Source organism: Megascapheus bottae, chromosome 6 (assembly GCF_031878675.1).
Source record: "Megascapheus bottae isolate mThoBot1 chromosome 6, mThoBot2.hap1, whole genome shotgun sequence".
NCBI classification, from domain to species: domain Eukaryota; kingdom Metazoa; phylum Chordata; class Mammalia; order Rodentia; family Geomyidae; genus Megascapheus; species Megascapheus bottae.
Genome location: NC_143514.1, coordinates 84,113,311 through 84,131,838, shown reverse-complemented (window position 1 = coordinate 84,131,838; position 18,528 = coordinate 84,113,311). Strand labels below are relative to the sequence as shown.

Below are 18,528 nucleotides of genomic sequence, written 5' to 3'. Positions count from 1 at the left end.
ACCCCTCAGGCCCCTGCTCCCCCCCATCAGACCCCTGCTCCCCCCCTCAGGCCTCTGCTCCCCCTCAGGACCCTGCTCCCCCCCATCAGACCCCTGCTCCACCCCTCAGGCCCCTGCTCCCCCCCTCAGGCCCCTGCTCCCCCCTCAGGACCCTGCTCCCCCCCCTCAGGCCCCTGCTCCCCCCCCATCAGACCCCTGCTCCACCCCTCAGACCCCTGCTCCCCCCTCAGGACCCTGCTCCCCCCCCTCAGGACCATGCCCCCCATCAGGACCCTGCTCCCCCCTCAGGCCCCTGTTCCCCCCCATCAGGCCCCTACTCCACCCCTCAGGCCCCTGCTCCCCCCCTCAGACCCCTGCTCCCCCCATCAGGACCCTGCTCCCCCCTCAGGCCCCTGTTCCCCCCCATCAGGCCCCTACTCCACCCCTCAGGCCCCTGCTCCCCCCATCAGGACCCTGCTCCCCCCTCAGGCTCCTGTTCCCCCCCATCAGGCCCCTACTCCACCCCTCAGGCCTCTGCTCCCCCCCTCAGGCCCCTGCTCCCCCATCAGGACCCTGCTCCCCCCCTCAGGACTCTGCTCCCCCCAATCAGGACCCTGCTCTCCCCTCAGGCCCCTGTTCCCCCCCATCAGGCCCCTACTCCACCCCTCAGGCCCCTGCTCCCCCCATCAGGCCTCTGCTCCCCCCCTCAGGCCCCTGCTCTCCCCTCAGACCCCTGCTCCACCCCTCAGGCCCCTGCTCCCTCCATCAGGACCCTGCTCTCCCCCATCAGGACCCTGCCCCCCACTCAGGCCCCTGCTCTCCCTCTCAGGCCCCTGCTCTCCCCTCAGGCCCCTGCTCCCCCCCTCAGGCCCCTGCTCTCCCGCCCAGTTCCTCCAGGCCAGTTCTGAATTATCCCCTTTGCTTTTTGTGATTCCTCCTACAGATTCCGGGTCTCTGGAACATTCTCTACCAATGCCTCTTGAGCCCCTCATTCTCCACATTCTTTACCATTTTCCCTAACCTCTGTCTTCAGTTCACGTGCTTCATGTTACACCTCTGTCTCCAGCCTCCATTTCAGGCCATGGCTTGTCCTTCCAATTCCCTACAATTCAGCCCTTACATCTACTCACCCTTCAATCTGTTCTTCCTGTTACCATATCTAAATTACCTATTTTTCTTCAGATTTATCTGCTACATTTTGATAGTCTGTTTGGACACTGAATTTTGGATGCCAGACGCTGGCTTCAATTTCCTTCCTAATTTTTTTTTTTTTTTTTTTTGCCAGTCCTGGGTCTTGAACTCTCTTTCTTGGCTTTTGCCCGAGGTTGACTTTTCTTTCCTTTCCTTTTTTTTTTTTTTCTTCTTTGTGGGTCATGGGGCTTAAATTCAACCTGGGTGCTGTCCCTGAGCTCTTCAGCCCCAAGCTGCTGCCCTAAGCTTGAGCCAAGCCCCACTTCCTGTTTTCTAGAGGTTAATTGGAGATAAGAGTCTCAGATCCTTTTGTGTCCAGGCTGGCTTTGAACCTTGATCCTCAGATCTCAGCCTCCTGAGTAGCTAGTTTTCTTTCTCTCTCTCTCTCTCTTCCTCCCCCCCCCCCCTCTTTCTTTCTTTGCCTGGGACATAAACTTAGGGCCTGAGCACTGTCAAGGCTAGCACTCTGCCACCAGAGCCACCACTTCCAGCGTTTTCTGTGTATGTGTTACATGCGTGCTGGGCAAGCACTCTACCACTAGGCTACGCTCCTGGCCCAAGGCTGACTTTTCTACCACATGAACCAGACCTCTACTTCCTGTTGTTGTTGTTTTTTTTTTTTCTTTTTCTTAATTTTTTTAATTGTAATTAGTAAAAGGGTTACATGATATTTGCCAGATAGAAGGTGCATTAATTCACATACATTGATACCCTTTCACATGTCTTGGTACTGTTGTTGGTTTTTTTTCCCTGATTAACTGGAGTCACTTGGACATCAATGCCCAGGCTAGCTTGGGCATGATCTTCAGCTCTAGGCCTCTGAATAGCCAGGATTATAGGTGGAGCCACCAGTGAGCTCTCAGCCATAGTCTATATATCTACTCCTATCTACATAACTACGTATGATTATGTTGTACCTGATAATTCAGTTTTTCTAGTTTGGAAATCTGTTATTTCGTTGATTGTTACTAATAGTGTAGAGTTTCTTCAAGTATTTTGGTTTCTTCTCTCTGTTGCAGGAATTTGAACCCAGGTCTTCATTATGCTAAGTGCTCTCCCTCAGCCCAGCCCCTGATAAACTGTAATTTTTCACTCCTGTCTGTGGTGATTGTGGGCTCCTCCTTTGGGGACCCTCCCCACGTGAAGCAGCACCGCCCGGCCCCGTGATTGGCCCAGGACCTGGTTTGCTGGTCCTCTGCACAGCACCTGTGCTTGATTCCCTCATTTCAGTGTGGCTCTCTCAGCTGTGCCTGGAAATATTCTCTTCCAACTGCTACCTACATGATCCTGGGTCGCTACCTGGTATTCTGTTTGTTTGGGTTTTTGTAAAGTTTAATGGCAGAGTGTGGGGGGAAATTTACTTTCTTTTGTTTTGTTTTGCCAGTCCCGGGGGCTGAACTCAGGGCCTGAGCACTGCCCATGGGCTCTTTCCTCAAGGCTAGAGCTCTGCCACTTGAGCCACCGTCCCACTTCCGGCTTTTTCTATGTATGTGGTACCGAGGAATTGAACCCGGGTCTTCCTGCATGCTAGGCAAGCACTCCATCATTAGGCTAAAGTCCTGGCCCCGAAATTTACTTTCTTGTAAGTCCAGCACTGTGTTAAAAATGTGCGTTCACCCAGGGAGCAGTGGTTCACGCTTGTAACCCTGCTCAGGAGGCTGAGACTAAGGTCCCTGCCACTCTTATCTTCAATTAACCACTAGAAAATGGAAAGCAGGGTTGTGGCTCCAGGGATGGGGTGGTAGCAGCCTTGAGCTGAAGGGCTCAGGGACAGCCACCAGGCTCAGAGTTCAAGCCCCATGACCCCCCCACATACAAATGTGTGTGGGTACTAATGACTTGGACCTATAATCCTAGCCATTGAGGAGGCTGAGCTCTGGTGGATTGAGGTCAACTCCATGTAGAAAAGTCCAAGAGACTCCATCTTCAAAATAACCAAAAAACTGGGGCTGGAGGTATGGCTCAAGAAGTGGATCGAAACCAGGCAAGCCTGAGGCCCTGAGTTCAAACCCTGTTATGTTCATTGTAATTCCCTCGGGATCCAGTGGAAGGGAGAAGGCTGTGTGTGTGTGTGTGTGCGTGTGTGCACGCGCGCACGCGTGCGCGTGTGTGCTGTTGTGGGGCTGGAAATTAGGGCCTAGACCCTGTCCCTGTGCTCTTTTGCTCAAGGCTAGCACTCTACCACTTTGAGCCACAGTTCCACTTGTGGTTTTTGAGTGGTTACTGGGTTGCAGTAAGAGTCCCTGGGGACTTTTCTGCCTGTGCCGTCTTTGAAAGGTGATCCTCGGGTCTCAGCCTTTCAAGCAGCCAGGATTTCAGGTGTGCACCTCCAGCACTCCACTGGGAAAGATTTGAGAGGACCCAGCTTCCCATAGCCAGCAGGGCTGAGCCTCTGACCAGGTAGGGGCAGGGCCTGCACTGGGTTCATTCTGTCATCTCAGTCAGAACCCCGTGTGTGGCTGGGTCAGGCCCAGAGGTTGTGTGGGGCTTTCCAGTCTTCATCTGTGTTGAGCTTTTCCTGAACAGACAGAGCTGGCGGGTTGCCAAGCTGCCTCAGAGAGCTGCTCCCAGTCGCCTTCCTTCCCTCCTGCCCCTCCTGCCCGGGCTGGCTGGCTGCCACCAGGGGCTGAGGATGAAGAGTCTCTTGGGAAGACCTTGGCTGAGGACCTGCCTGGCCCCGCACTGGTCAAAACAACAGCTGGGTCTGGTGGGGGCGGGGAGGTGAGTGGACAGCTGGGGCTAGACAGCTCTGTCCCGGGCAGCTGCCTAGCTTGTTTCCCCAAGGTGTTCCCCAACTTCTGGGGCCACCCTGCAATGGCCTCCAGTGGGCCCCACCTGTATTGAAGGGGGAAAGTACAGACGACCTGTCTCAGACACCTCCCCACCTGCTCTGAGAGGAATGTTGTAGAATTGGAGGTGAATAGTGGGGCTGTGGCTCAGGGATAGGGCGGTAGTCTTGTTTATTTTTTGTCAGTTGTGGGTTTTGAACTCTAGGCCTGGGCATTTTCCCTAAGCTCTTCAGCTCAACCCCTTGAGCCACAGTGCCACTTCCAGGGCAAAAAAACAAAAACAAACGACAACAAAAAACGGAGGCCGGGAGTGTGGCCTAGTGGTAGAGCGCTTGCCTAGCATGCATGAATACCCGGGTTTGATTCCTCAGTACCACATACATAGAAAAAAGCCAGACATGGTGCTGAAGCTCAAATGGTAGAGCTCTAGCCTTGAGAAAGTCCAAGGACAGTGCTCAGGCCCTGACGATAAGCCCAGGACTGGCAAAAAATATTGGAGGTGAAGCTTTGTGATAGTGTTTGCCTGGTGAGGCAGAAGAGCGTGGTTTTGGTTGGTCGTGAGGCTCAAACTCGGGGCCTAGGTGCTGCCCTTGGCTTTTTTTCTCTCAAGGCTAACATGCTACCACTTGAGCCACAGATCCACTTTCCAGTTTCCTCTTGATTAACTGGAGATTGGAGGCTCATAGACTTTCCTGTTCACACTGTCTCTGAACTGTAATCCTCAGGTCTCAGCCACCTGAGTAGCTAGGATTACATGTAGCAGAAGACCAGGATTTTATTCCCCAGAACACAAGTAAATGCCTGTGGGCTCCATAGAAAGGGTCTCTGTTTAGCTCTGGAGAGCAGAGCTGGCTTGAGCAACCGTACCAGAGGGCAGAGTTCATCTACCAGGAAGCCAGACAAGTGAGGCCTGTGGCACAAAAAAGACCTTGGACTCCTGTAGGTCTGAGCCCTTTTTCAGGGGTCCTAGATGGCATGTCTTTTATTGTTTCCAGTTGAGGGGCGTGAACTCAGGGCCTGAGCACTGTGCTTGGGCTTCCTCAAGGCAAGCACTCTAGCACTTAAGCCACAGCACCACATCTAGCTTTTCTATATATATGGTACCAAGGAATCGAACCTTGGTCTTCATATGTGCTAGGTAGGCGAGCACTCTACCACTAGGCCACACTCCTGACCCCTTTTTGCTTGGCAGCCCCTTACACTTGTTAGGTAGATGGGCTACCACTTGGACTGTGCCCCCGGGCTTTGGTCCTGACCTTTCCTATGGGCTGGATATAGAGTGGAAGGCACTGAGGCAGGGCCAGCCAGTGGAGCAGGAAGTAGGCTCTGGCTGCCCCCATCCCTGCCCTCTCCTTCCCCAGGGGTCTGAGGCCTTTGCAGGGCTGCTGCCTGGACCCTGCTTTGGGATGGAGCCAGGTACAGTGGTTCACTGTCTTAGAGAGCTTTCCTGGTGAAGGTACCAGAGCTGGGTTCTCTGGAAGTAGTAGTGCTGTCCAGCTAGTGGTGGGACATTCTGGCCAGCAGCTTCTCAGGAGTGCCCAGGCTTCCCTTAGTGGCTGCCTGCCTGGCACTCTCCCTAGAGGCCTGGGGTTCGCAAGCCCCTCCTCCCCTTTGCCCTTGTACTGCCTTCTCCCTGCGCTCTGAATCCCAGAGGCCTCCCTGTGATCTGGACGGGGTGCCTCCAGGTCTGCCCTTTCTGGGTCCCAGCCTGGATCGTGTAACTGGCATGCACACGCACCTCTACCACTAGGTTTGGGCACTGGCTACAGCCTTTGCCTGTTGGGCTTTTCCTTCCCGTAGCTCCTGCCTTGTGCCCGCACTGCTAACCTGATCCATACAGCTCGCACCTCCACACGAAGAGCAAGCTGCCACGTGTCTTTGCTAGCATGGTTCTTGGTTCCCCCTTCCCTTGACTGGCAGTATAGGGAAGACTGAGCTCCCCTGTGTCCTGGTATCCCCAGGGCAAGCAGGCAGGATGGGCAGGATGCCTGTTGTGGGGCCCAGGCTACCCTCTTCTCCGTGTGGACCCTCTGCCTGCCGTCCTAGCTGCAGGGAGACTAAACAGGTGTCAGCTCCCAGTGGTGCGACAGGGTCCCAGATCTCAGAACCACTCTAGTCCTTGGGCCTAGAGGTCAAGGGCCAAGATTAGAGGTCAAATCTAGAGGGTGGTGTTGGGAAGAGCAGGAAGGAACTGAGAACGTCACTGCCCACATTCCTGTCCTGTGGCTGCCATCTGTGTGCATGGTGTGGGGTACTGGAGACCAGGTTCTCTTCTGTGCCCCTGGAGCGGGGTGCCGGAGACCAGGCTCTGCCCCAGGCCTTGGCAGCTCCTCCCACCACTTCCAGTTTCTGTGCTCTGGGCACAGAGACATAGTGACTGACCCTGCAGCTCATGGGAGGTGGACAGGGAGCAGGATGGTCTGCTCTAGCTGGGGTCAGGGGTTGGGTCAGAGGCCTCTGAGGCTGCCCTTTTCCCTAGGGTTGAACATGACCACAGAAATCTGGGGACAAAAGGCCCCTTTTCTCTGCAAAAGCCTGACTGTGGAGGAGGGAGCCGTCTCCAGGGCTTTGGGTGGGGGCAGGGGTGTCCAGCTGAGAGCTGGGAGAAACCCCTCTGCCCGCAGACCGCTGAGGCAGCCAGCTCAGAGCCAGGCAGAGCTCCCAGACCTGAGCCAAGGCTGTGAGGGCGAGGTGGCCTGAGCTTCAGGATATGTTCCTCTGGAGTCTCCAGGATGCCAGGACCAGACCCAGGTTGTGCCTGGGGGCAGAAAGCTCTGGCCACCATCTCACCACCTGGCCTGTCCCTAGGCCTACATCTCCACGCCCCCTTCCCTATGCCTGTCCCTTCAGAGAGGAGGCTTCCGGACCATTCTGTGTATGCTTCCTCTGGTGTCTGCGTCAAGCCCTGCGCTGGCCTGACCAGGACGCCCTGGCTGCCCTCTGCATCCGCTGGGATCCTCTGTCTGCCCGCTCTTCTCTGGAGATGTAAGGAGCCTTCCAGAGGACCAGCCACGTCCGGTGGCTGAGAGCAGAGATCCTCAGCGAGACTGGCGGGGGGAGAGGGGATGTGAGAGGGGGAGATGGTATCCTTGGAAGTCCAGCAGCAGGAGTGACTGGACAGAGGTTGAGAAGGGCAGGTGGCTGGGCTCTGCCAGGGCTGGCTGGAGGCTGGCCCTCCAGCGTCTGACGGTGAGGCTGCAGGGAAGATGCCCGAGTCATGCCAAGAAGCCCCGATCACTTTTTCCAGAAGGGAGGGAAACTTCCCTGTCAGCACAGCAGGGCAGGCCAAGGTGTAACCAGGCCCCAGAGCTGTGAGCAGCCACCCCTAAGGGTGGGTCTGCAAGACCCAGCTGCTTGGCTGTTGGCTCAGTGTGGGGGCCTTGGTCATGGACTCCAATCCTGACACCCATCACCTAGCGGCTTCCAAGTGCTAGGGAACTGAGAGCCAGGTGAGGCCTCCCCCAGTTGAGGGCACTGTAGACTCGGGGAGTCCACACCCACCGTCCCCTACCAGGTCCAGGCAGAAGCACCAAAGCATTTCTAGTCTATGCAGAGGCCTGAGGTCTGTGGAGCCCAGCCAGCACCCACTGCCAAGATTCCCGGCAAGGGGGGCGGGGAGTGGCAGCAGGGACACAGTTCCTGCTTGTTCCTTCCCCAGGCTTCTTAAGCATCTCAGCCCCAGCTCTGCTGCTTCCTTTTTTAGTCAAAGCAGCACTCTGGCAGTCCTTGAAGCCCCAGGGTGTCTCACCTGCCAGAAAGGGAGGAAGGAAAGGCTTGGGGACCCATCCGTCCTCCCACACGGGGTGCCCCAGCCCCAACTCCATGTCACACCACAGGAAGGCAGGGGGCGGGGGCAGCGGCCTGCCTAACCCTACTGAAGGACAGGAGGGCTGCCTGGGGGCTCGGATGCTCAGGGACACCCCTGGCAGCCAGCCCTCTCTGTTCCCAGCCCTTGAGTCTGACTAGGTTTGGCCACACTGCACAGAAGCCCAGGTAGAATGGAGAATCTGCTTCCTCCTCGGACGCCTGCTCTTGCTCTGGCCCGGGCCACACCTGCTGGGCTCTCTTGGCCCTGGCACTAGGGACCCACAGCAGCCAAAGCGGTAGTGAATGAGCCGGGGCGGGGGGGGGGGGGGGGGGGGGGGGGGCTGGGCGTCTGTGTGTGCGCGAGCCCGCGTGGGCGCGCCACGCCCGAGCTGCGAGCCACTGCACGTCCAGGACCCCAGGGCGCAGGCTTAGGTGGGGTCCTGGGAGCCGGTGTCTGCGCGGGGGTGGGGTGGGGGGCGCGGGGGCGGGGCCTGCGCGGGGGCGGGGCCTGTGCGGGGCGGGGCCTCCGGGCGCCTCGCCTCCTCGCCGCCTCGCCTCCTCGCCTCCTCGCCTCCTCCCCGCCTCGCCGCCTCGCCGCCTCGCCGCCTCGCCTCTCCCGGCGCTCGCTCGCCTCCGCCCGCCCGCCCGCCACCCACCCCGCAGCCAGCCGGCCCCGAGCCGCCGCGCTGCGTCCGCCGCGCCGCGCGATGCTGCCCTGGACGGCGGCGCTCGGCCTGGCCCTGGGCCTGCGGCTGGCGCTGGCGCCGAGCGCCGCGGAGCGCGGTGAGTGCGGGCGGCGGGCCGGCGGGGCGCCGCGGGTGGAGGGCGCACCTGCGGGGCGCGTCCGCAGGGAGGGGGCGCTCCAGGCGGGCTCGGCCCGGAGCAGAAGCCGGAGGCCAGGAAGGCCCGGCAGTGGGGTCAGGACTCCAGCCCGGCCCCTCTGGGCCGCGCCGCTGCCTCTGTCCCCCGCTGCGCACGCGGGGGCCCGACAGCTGGGCTTGGTGGCTTAACACAGCTCAGAGATGGCCTCTTACCCCTGGGCGGCCCAGGCCAGGACCCTTGGCCTGACCTGCACGCAGCCAGTGTCTGCTGAGGAGAGAGGGTGGTGGGCTTTGGAGGCCCACTTCCTTGACATGTGGGATCCAGGCCTGGGCACAGTGGAGCGGAAGCCAACGTGGGCTTCTGCGCCCAGAACTCCCCGAGCCTGCTCGGCTCACACCCCTACTCAGGAGGCTTGAGACCTGAGGATCATGGTTTGAAACCAGTCCAGGCAGGAAAGCCCCCGAGCCCCTTAGCTCCAGTCACCTCCCAAGAACAAGCCCGAAGTGGAGCTGTGACTCAACAGGTAGAACGCCACCCTTGAGCACGAGAGCTCAAGGACAGGGCCCAGGCCCTAAGTTCAAGTCCCAGGACAATCCCTCCCCTCTGAGAGTTCCCCTGTCCTCAACATGCCATTGCCAAGACCCACAGGCAGGGCACAAGTGTACCTAAGGAGAGCGTAGGTCTTAGGGCTTCTTCCCTGAGCTATTGGGAACTCACGGCTAGGACTGAACCTTTATCCTTCCCCCAGGACCCCCAGCTGCAGTCCCCCAGGGGGACCTGTTGTTCCTGCTGGACAGCTCGGCCAGTGTGTCACACTACGAGTTCTCCAGAGTCCGGGAGTTTGTGGGACAGCTGGTGGCTCCACTACCTGTGGGCCCTGGAGCCCTGCGTGCCAGCCTGGTGCACGTGAGCAGCCAGCCATATACCGAGTTCTCCTTCAGCCAGCACGGCTCAGGCCGGGCTGTCCAGGATGCTGTTCGTGCTGCGGCCCAACGTATGGGTGACACCAACACAGGCCTGGCACTGGCTTATGTGAAGAAGCAGCTGTTTGCGGAGGCAGCAGGTGCCCGGCCGGGGGTGCCCAAGGTCCTGGTGTGGGTGACAGATGGGGGCTCTAGCGATCCGGTGGGTCCCCCTATGCAAGAGCTCAAGGACTTGGGAGTCACAGTGTTCATCGTGAGCACTGGCCGAGGCAACTTGCTGGAGCTGTCAGCAGCAGCGTCAGCCCCTGCGGAGACACACCTGCGCTTCGTGGACGTGGACGACCTCCGCATCATCATGCAGGAGCTGCAGGCCTCCATCCTGGGTGAGTGGCAAGAGGCGGGGCTGCGGCTGCGGTCCTGTCTGGGAGTTGCAGGAGGTGTGGATTTCAGCCACCTGAGGATGCTGTGCCAGCGAGTGAACGCACTCCAACTCTGTGCCCTCATGTGTGCCAACACTTGGGCTGTAGAGAGGCAGAGGCAGGCCCGAGTAACCGCCTCTGGGGGGGCTGCGGCCATGTGTGGGTTCTGGAGGCAGAGGGTATGTGAAGAGGAGGAAGGGGAGCAGGGAGGGAGTGTCGGCCTGGGGACTCTGCCGGGCTCATCATGCCTTCCTCAGAGCTCAGGCCCTGTCTGTTCCTGGTGAGGCTGAAGCTCCAAGACTGCCAGGGAGGTAGCTAGACTTCAGAAGTCCTGCTTCAGCAGCTCAGCACTAAACTGGCTTTTTAAATTCTCCAGCCAGGCCCCAGAGGGGAAAGGCTAGAGATGAAGGATCTGCTGGTGGCTGGGCCTACAGAAGCTAATGCCACTGCCTCAGGATTTTTTTTTTTTTTTTTTTTTTTTTTGTGAGTCATGGGGCTTGAACTCAGCCTGGGCCCTGTTCCCGAGTTCTTTAGCTCAAGGCTACCAACCTACCCCTGGGCCTGGGTGCTGTCCCTGACCTCTTCAGCTCCAAGCTACTGCCCTACTCTTGATGAGCCGAGCCCCACTACCCACTTTCTAGAGCTTAATTGGACATAAGAGTCTCAGGTCCTTTTGTGCTCTGGCTGGCTTTGAACCTTGATCCTCAGATCTCAGCCTCTTGAGTAGCTAGGATGATGGGTGTGAGCCACTGCGCCAGGTGTGCCACAGGCTGTTACCAAGTCTCCGAAGGTGGGTTAGTCACCCCCAGGGACACGTGACCCCTGTGGCCCTTAGACCACCAACCCAGCTGAGCTGTGAAAGGGCAACATAAAAGGTTGCTTCACCAGCCTTGCTCATCTGGATATTGCCCAGACAGCTTCATGACGCTTGGTGTCACAGGCTCAGGATTCACGCTGAGGCCAGCAGCTGGACCTGAGGTGGTTGTGTCTCCACTGCCCTCCTGGGTTTCCCCCTGTAGTCTCCCATCTCCTGGTTGCACCCTTTGGCCCTTCTTTGCCTAACTATCCCCCCAGCAGGGGACCTGTTGTCCCTGATGGATAGCTCAGCCAGGGGCTGGAGAGCCCAGCGGGATGCAGGGCAGAGCCTCCTGGCTGAGATCCCACTGTGGGAGGCTGTGCCCTTCCTCACCCTTCCCTCGGCCCGGCCATTAGCGTCTGCTTGCCTGCTGTTCAGGCACCCGAGGCCCTCGGTCCCCGGCAGAGGGCTCCACTGGACGGTCGGGCCCCAGGCAGCCCTTCTGCTCCTGGTCGTGTACAGGTGCGGTGCAGCCGCAGCAGCTTCGAGCCTCCGAGGTCACACCCCACGGCTTCCGCCTGGCCTGGCCGCCCCTGCTGACCGCCGACTCCGGGTACTACGTGGTGGAGTGGATGCCCAGCGCGGAGCCCCAGGCCGTGCGACGCCAGCAGCTGCCCGGGAACGCCACGGGCTGGAGCTGGGCTGGCCTCCGCCCGGACACGGACTACGACGTGGCGCTGCGGCCGGAGTCCAACGTGCAGCTCCTGGGGCCGCAGCGCGTGCGGGTGCGCACCCTGCCAGGTGCGTGTGCGTGGAGGGGGGCGGCCGGGACTCGGGACCGGGGTGGGGGGGAGGGGGGCGGGGGGGCGGGGGCCGGGGGGAGGGGGCGGCTGCGGGGGGGGCGGGGCGGGACGAACGGGGGTCCCCCGCGCCCCGCGCTCAGCGCGCTCCTTCCCCGTCCCCCCCGCAGACGAGGCCGGCCCCGAGCGCATCGTCATCTCGCACGCCCGGCCCCGCAGCCTGCGCGTGAGCTGGGCCCCGGCGCTGGGCCCCGGCGCGGCGCTCGGGTACCGCGTGCAGCTGGGGCCGCTGCGGGGCGGCGCGGCGCAGCGCGTGGACGTGCCCGCCGGGCACAACAGCACCACGCTGCAGGGCCTGGCGCCGGGCACCGCCTACCTGGTGACCGTGACCGCCGCCTTCAGATCCGGCCGCGAGAGGGCGCTGTCGGCCAAGGCCTGCACGCCGGCGGGCGAGCGCAGCCGCGCCCCGCGCCCCGCGCCCGCCCGGGGCTGAGCCCGGCCGCCCGCCCGCCCGCCCGCCGCCTCGCGCCCGCCCGGGGCTGAGCCCGGCCGCCCGCCCGCCGCCCCACCGCCCCGCCGCCCCGCCGCCGCCCCGCGCCCGCCCGGCCCGGCGCGCGCGTGGCTTGGGTGGAAGCATCTGGGGGAGGTGGCCAGGGCGTCTGAAGCTAGGTGGACATCAGACCCCGGACGCCCGCCCCGCCCCTGGGGAAGCTGGGCCTGGGGCCGGCTGGTGGAGGGCCAGCACCGGTTGGAGGTTTCTGGGCCCCAGTGGGCCTGGGTGTGGATAGAGTGAGGGAGGGGAAAGGGAAGGAGACGCTGGTGCTTCCTGCAGGAGAGGAGGGCAGGGAGGGCCCGGGGTCCCCACCAAGACCTCTGCCAGCCTGATGGGCAGTGCCTACTGGACACGCCGGACTGGGGCAGGCCCAGCAAGCAGCCCCTGGGACACACAGTGCATCTTCTGGAAGGAATGGCACCAGAGCTTAGGTATTAGCTGCCCTTACCAGGCTCTAAGACTAGCACTCTAGTGACAGCTTCAGCTTCAGAATCAGCTGGCGAGACAGGCTCTCCAGCGGGTTCATCTCAGTGGCTCTGACTCCGATGGTCATGCTGACCCACCATCCCACCACTGTCTACTGCCCTGGGCCTTTGGACAGGGGCAGAGAGGACCTGGCTACCACCACAGCCCCTCTCCAGGCACAGCCTCTGATCCCAGAATGGCCTACCAAAACTCAAGCTCATTTTTCCTTTCTTACCTACTAACGAGCCAGACTTAAACTTCAATAAATCAGATATAAAGCCAGTATGTCGTGTTGTTAGAATGCTTCTCTTGTCAAAACACTCCAGTCAGTGGCAGTGCCTATAACCCCAGTAACCCAGGAAGCTGATTTCTGGAGATTGAGGTTTGAAGCCAACCCAGGCAGACAGGTTCAAGAGATTCATCTGTAATTAACCAACAAAAACCTGGAACTGGAGGTGTAACTCAAGTGGTGGGGGGGGAGGGGGAGCAAAAGCTGGCCACTAAGTGGCTTTTATCTATAATCCTAGCTACTCAAGAGGGCCTTAGATCCACAGATCTCAGTTTATAGCCAGCCAGGGTAGAAGTAATGTCTCCAGCAAAATGCTAGATGCAGGTATGGCTCAAGTGACAGAGTGTCAGCTGAGAGCAAAACTGCAGAGCAAGGGGCTAGGACTTTGGCCTAGTGGTAGAGTGCTTGCCTCTCATGCATGAGGCATGTACGATTCCTCAGTACCACATACATAGGAAAAAGCCAGAAGTGGTGCTGTGACTCAAGTGGTAGAGCTCTAGCCTTGAGAAAACCCAAGGTCAGTGCTCAGGCCCTGAGTTCAAGCCTGGGACTGACCAAAAAAAAAAATGCAGAGCAAGAGAGGCCCTGAGTTCAAACCCTAGTACTGACACCAAAAAAAAAAAAAAAAACCCCAAAACAAAACCCAACACTGTAGCTGTAGATTGGACAACATGATAATGCCCAGGGTCTGACATCATGGTGTACCAGGGAGGAGGGTATGGGTCCCTTGTCTTTAGGATGCCTGGGCCCTGCCAGCTGCTCTTCGGTAGGCTTCTGCCACTGGAACTCAAGAGAAGAGGGCCTGGTTCTGCAGGTCTGATCCCTCAGAGTCTGGCTTATCCTTTACTTCTTTGAATCACCGTATCTGTTCAGATGTAGGCTCTGACTCCCATCATCTCACCCGTGGCCAGCAGAAGTATGTATACCCAGGGCCTCTGCGGGGACAGTGCTTGCCATGCTGATACCTCTGCTGGCGAGCCTGCTGGCCAAGCACGGCTGAGGCTTGCTTTGGGGCAGAAGGTGCCATGAGCTTGCAAACTCACCTGAGCACAAACATCAAGTAAGAAGAGGAGCCGATTCGTGACAGGGAAGCCTCAGGGTCAGTCCTGAATTACTAGTCCTGGGCCAGAACAACTCAGCTCTCGGGAATACTGCGCCTTGAGGAGCTGCACTGCCTGGCACAGGCACCTAAGAGCTACAGGTCCTGCTCAGTGGGCGGGGACCAACAGCCCAGGGCCTAACAGCCCAGGGCCTCACTCTCAGGGCTCGGGAAGACGGGGACAAATAGCCTTCCTTTCCGCTGCACTGGTCACTTACAAAGGAGATCAGAACCAGCAGGTTCTTTAGGGAGCTTGAAAGGAAGAACAGGATTGGAGAAACCCAGTCAGCTGAGGGAGAGGACTGACCCCTCACTCCTAAAGGCCAGGTCTGCAGACAGATGGTGTGTGTGGAGGAGCAGTGAGAGCCTGCTGACTACAGCAGAGACTCCGGATCCAGAGGGCCAGGCTTTTGCATAGGCATTGTCCATGGAAGACTGTGGGCAGCTGTGGCGGCTGGCTACTGGGAAGTCCTGGGGCTGAGTGTGCCATTGGGGGTCCTGGGTCCCCCTGGAGGACATAGTTCTGGTGCATCCTGCAGCTTACTCAGGTCTAGTTGGTGGAGGACCTACAAATAACACTCTACCTGCACCCACTGTCTGCGGATCAATATAGCCAGTCTGGCCTCGAGTCAGGCTGTCAATTTGCATCTTTCCTGTGCAGTCTCTCCTCTTGGTCTTTAATTCTGGAGAGGAAGAGGCTGGGACCCAGAAGCCTCTCATAGAAAACAGCAGAGAACCTCACAGTTTCCAATTAAAGGAAAATGTTTCAGGCAGAAAAGAGTCATGATCTCCTCTAACTAGCTAGTGTCTTTCAAAAGGGCGCCAGTGGCTCCCGCCGGTAATCCTAGCCCGCTAGCACCGGAGGCTGACACCTGAAGATCCCAGTACGGCGGTGCAAAGCCAGGCGGAAAAGTGCCCAGGAGACTCTTATCTCCAGTGAAGCACTCAAAAGCTGGAAGTGGCACGCAAAGTGGTAGAGGGTTACTATTGAGCAAAGAGTTCAGGGACAGCACCCAGGCCCTGAGTTGAAACCAACAAAGAATGGGGGGGGGAGGGCATGCCTGGCCTGGCACCAGTGGCTCAGGCCTGTCTATAATCCTACCTTCTCAGAATGTAGAGAGCTGGAGATGGCGGCTCAAAGCCAGCCTGAGCAAGACACTCCTACAATCAACAAATTATCCAAAAGCTGAAGTAGCATTGTTGCTGAGTTCAAGTCCTAAGACTGGCACAAGAAAAAGGTCAGAGGACATGTCTATAGTCTAGGACTTCAAATGTCAAACACAAGTGATGGAGCTAACTGCAGATGCTCATGCTTGTAATTCCAGCTGCTTGAGAGGCAGAGGTCAGGGATTTCAGGGATAAGCGATTTTTTGTTGTTTACTGTATTGCTATTATAAAGATGTTGTGTGTCAGGAGCGTGGCCTAGTGCTAGAGTGATTGTTTTGCATGCACAAAGCCCTGGGTTGGACTCCTTGGTACCACAAACACAGAAAAAGTTGGCTCAAAGAAAGCCCAAGGAAAGCCCAAGGACAGGGCCTAGGCCCTGAGTTCAAGCCCCAGGACTGAAAAAAAAAAAGATGTAGGTTGTACAGAAGGATTACAATTACATGACTCAAGTAATGGAATCACAGTTTGTGCTTTTCTGTTTTGAACTCAGGGCCTGAGTGTTGGCCCTGAGCTCTTTTTTTTTTTTTTTTTTTTTGGCCAGTCCTGGGCTTGAGCTCAGGGCCTGAGCACTGTCCCTGGACTTTCTCAAGGCTAGAGCTCTACCACTTGAGCCTCAGCACCACTTCTGGCTTTTTTTCTATGTATGTGGTACCAAGGAATCGAACCCGGGTCTTCATGCATGCTAGGCAAGCACTTTAGCCACTAGGCCAAACTCCTGGCCCCTGGCCCTGAGCTCTTTTGCTCATCTAGTGCACTACCACTTTGAGCCACAGTGCCACTTCCAGTTTCTGGTGGTTAATTGGAGATAAGAATCTCCCAGACTTTAGTGCCTGGGCTGGCTTTGAACTTTGATCCTCACATCTCAGCCTTCTGAGGAGCTATGATGACAGGCAGGAGGCACCGGGTCTGGCTGATTTCTATTCCCTGCCCCCCACCCCCCAGTCCTGGGCTTAATCTCAGGCCCTGAAGCCAGAGCTCTACCACTTAAGCCACAGCACCACTTACAGCTTTTTTTCTATGTATGTGGTACTGAGGAATTGAACCCAGGGCTTCAGGCCTGCTTGGCAAGCACTCTACCACTAGGCCAAACTCCCAGCCCTAGATTTTTGTTGTTGTTGCTGTCAGGGCAATATATAGAGGTGTTACAGATACATTCACCAGGTAGTTGCATTACTTCTCACACATTGATACTCCTTCTCTAGAATAGGAACAAGTTACCTGGTTGGTGATTTCCAGAGCTTGTGGTTCATCCCTTGAAGACCATAGGGCAGCTCTGGCAGGTTGAGGGGGAGTTTGCCTCTCAGGAGAGATGCTCAGGGAAGCGGACCTTCCCGGAGCCGCCCAGGGAAGCGGACCTTCCCGGAGATGCCCAGGGAAGCAGACCTCCCCGGAGCCGCCCAGGGAAGCGGACCTTCCCCGGGGATGTCCAGGGAAGCGGACCTTCCCGGAGATGCCCAGGGAAGCGGACCTTCCCGGGGATGCCCAGGGAAGCGGACCTTCCCCGGGGATGCCCAGGAAAGCGGACCTTCCCCGGGGATGTCCAGGGAAGCGGACCTTCCCGGAGATGTCCAGGGAAGCGGACCTTCCCCGGGGATGTCCAGGGAAGCGGACCTTCCCCGGGGATGTCCAGGGAAGCGGACCTTCCCGGAGATGTCCAGGGAAGCGGACCTTCCCCGGGGATGCCCAGGGAAGCGGACCTTCCCCGGGGATGTCCAGGGAAGCGGACCTTCCCGGAGATGTCCAGGGAAGCGGACCTTCCCCGGGGATGCCCAGGGAAGCGGACCTTCCCCGGGGATGACCAGGGAAGCGGACCTTCCCGGGGATGTCCAGGGAAGCGGACCTTCCCCGGAGATGCCCAGGGAAGCGGACCTTCCCGGGGATGCCCAGGGAAGCGGACCTTCCCCAGAGATGTCCAGGGAAGCGGACCTTCCCCGGATATGTCCAGGGAAGCGGACCTTCCCCGGAGATGTCCAGGGAAGCGGACCTTCCCCGGAGATGTCCAGGGAAGCGGACCTTCCCGGAGATGCCCAGGGAAGCGGACCTTCCCCGGAGATGCCCAGGGAAGCGGACCTTCCCCGGAGATGCCCAGGGAAGCGGACCTTCCCCGGAGATGCCCAGGGAAGCGGACCTTCCCGGGGATGCCCAGGGAAGCGGACCTTCCCCGGAGATGCCCAGGGAAGCGGACCTTCCCCGGGGATGTCCAGGGAAGCGGACCTTCCCGGAGATGCCCAGGGAAGCGGACCTTCCCGGGGATGCCCAGGGAAGCGGACCTTCCCCGGGGATGTCCAGGGAAGCGGACCTTCCCGGAGATGTCCAGGGAAGCGGACCTTCCTCGGGGATGTCCAGGGAAGCGGACCTTCCTCGGGGATGTCCAGGGAAGCGGACCTTCCCGGAGATGCCCAGGGAAGCGGACCTTCCCGGAGATGCCCAGGGAAGCGGACCTTCCTCGGGGATGTCCAGGGAAGCGGACCTTCCCGGGGATGTCCAGGGAAGCGGACCTTCCCCGGGGATGCCCAGGGAAGCGGACCTTCCCCGGAGATGTCCAGGGAAGCGGACCTTCCCGGAGATGCCCAGGGAAGCTGACCTTCCCCGGAGATGCCCAGGGAAGCGGACCTTCCCCGGAGATGCCCAGGGAAGCGGACCTTCCCCGGAGATGTCCAGGGAAGCGGACCTTCCCCGGGGATGACCAGGGGAGCGGACCTTCCCGGGGATGACCAGGGGAGCGGACCTTCCCGGGGATGACCAGGGGAGCGGACCTTCCCGGGGATGTCCAGGGGAGCGGACCTTCCCGGGGATGTCCAGGGGAGCGGACCTTCCCCGGGATGCCCAGGGGAGCGGACCTTCCCCGGGATGCCCAGGGGAGCGGACCTTCCCCGGGATGCCCAGGGAAGCGGACCTTCCCGGAGATGCCCGGGGAAGCGGACCTTCCCCGGGATGTCCGGGGAAGCGGACCATCCCGGAGATGTCCGGGGAAGCGGACCTTCCCCGGGATGCCCGGGGCAGCGGACCTTCCCCGGGGATGCCCGGGGAAGCGGACCTTCCCCGGGGATGTCCGGGGAAGCGGACCTTTCCCGGAGCCGCCCGGGGAAGCGGACCTTCCTGGAGATGTCCAGGGAAGCGGACCTTTCCCGGAGCCGCCCAGGGAAGCGGACCTTCCCCGGGATGTCCAGGAAAGCGGACCTTCCCGGGGATGACCAGGGAAGCGGACCTTCCCCGGGGATGTCCAGGGAAGCGGACCTTCCCCGGGGATGCCCAGGGAAGCGGACATTCCCGGGGATGTCCAGGGAAGCGGACCTTCCCCGTAGATGTCCAGGGAAGCGGACCTTCCGGGGATGTCCAGGGAAGCGGACCTTCCCCGGAGATGCCCAGGGAAGCGGACCTTCCCCGGAGATGTTCAGGGAAGCGGACCTTCCCCGGGGATGCCCAGGG

General features: G+C 59.5%; 1 protein-coding gene across 1 annotated transcript; it reads left to right on the top strand.

Annotated features, from left to right (window-relative positions):
- The first annotated feature begins 8,358 nt into the window (after window positions 1-8,358).
- Window positions 8,359-12,041, top strand: Vwa1 (von Willebrand factor A domain containing 1). The gene is made up of 4 exons (XM_090333943.1): window positions 8,359-8,549; window positions 9,337-9,894; window positions 11,249-11,527; window positions 11,697-12,041. The coding sequence occupies exons 1-4, from the start codon at window positions 8,474-8,476 to the stop codon at window positions 12,017-12,019; spliced, it is 1,236 nt and encodes a 411-aa protein (XP_090190069.1). The 5' UTR covers window positions 8,359-8,473; the 3' UTR covers window positions 12,020-12,041.
- Window positions 12,042-18,528: the final 6,487 nt, after the last annotated feature.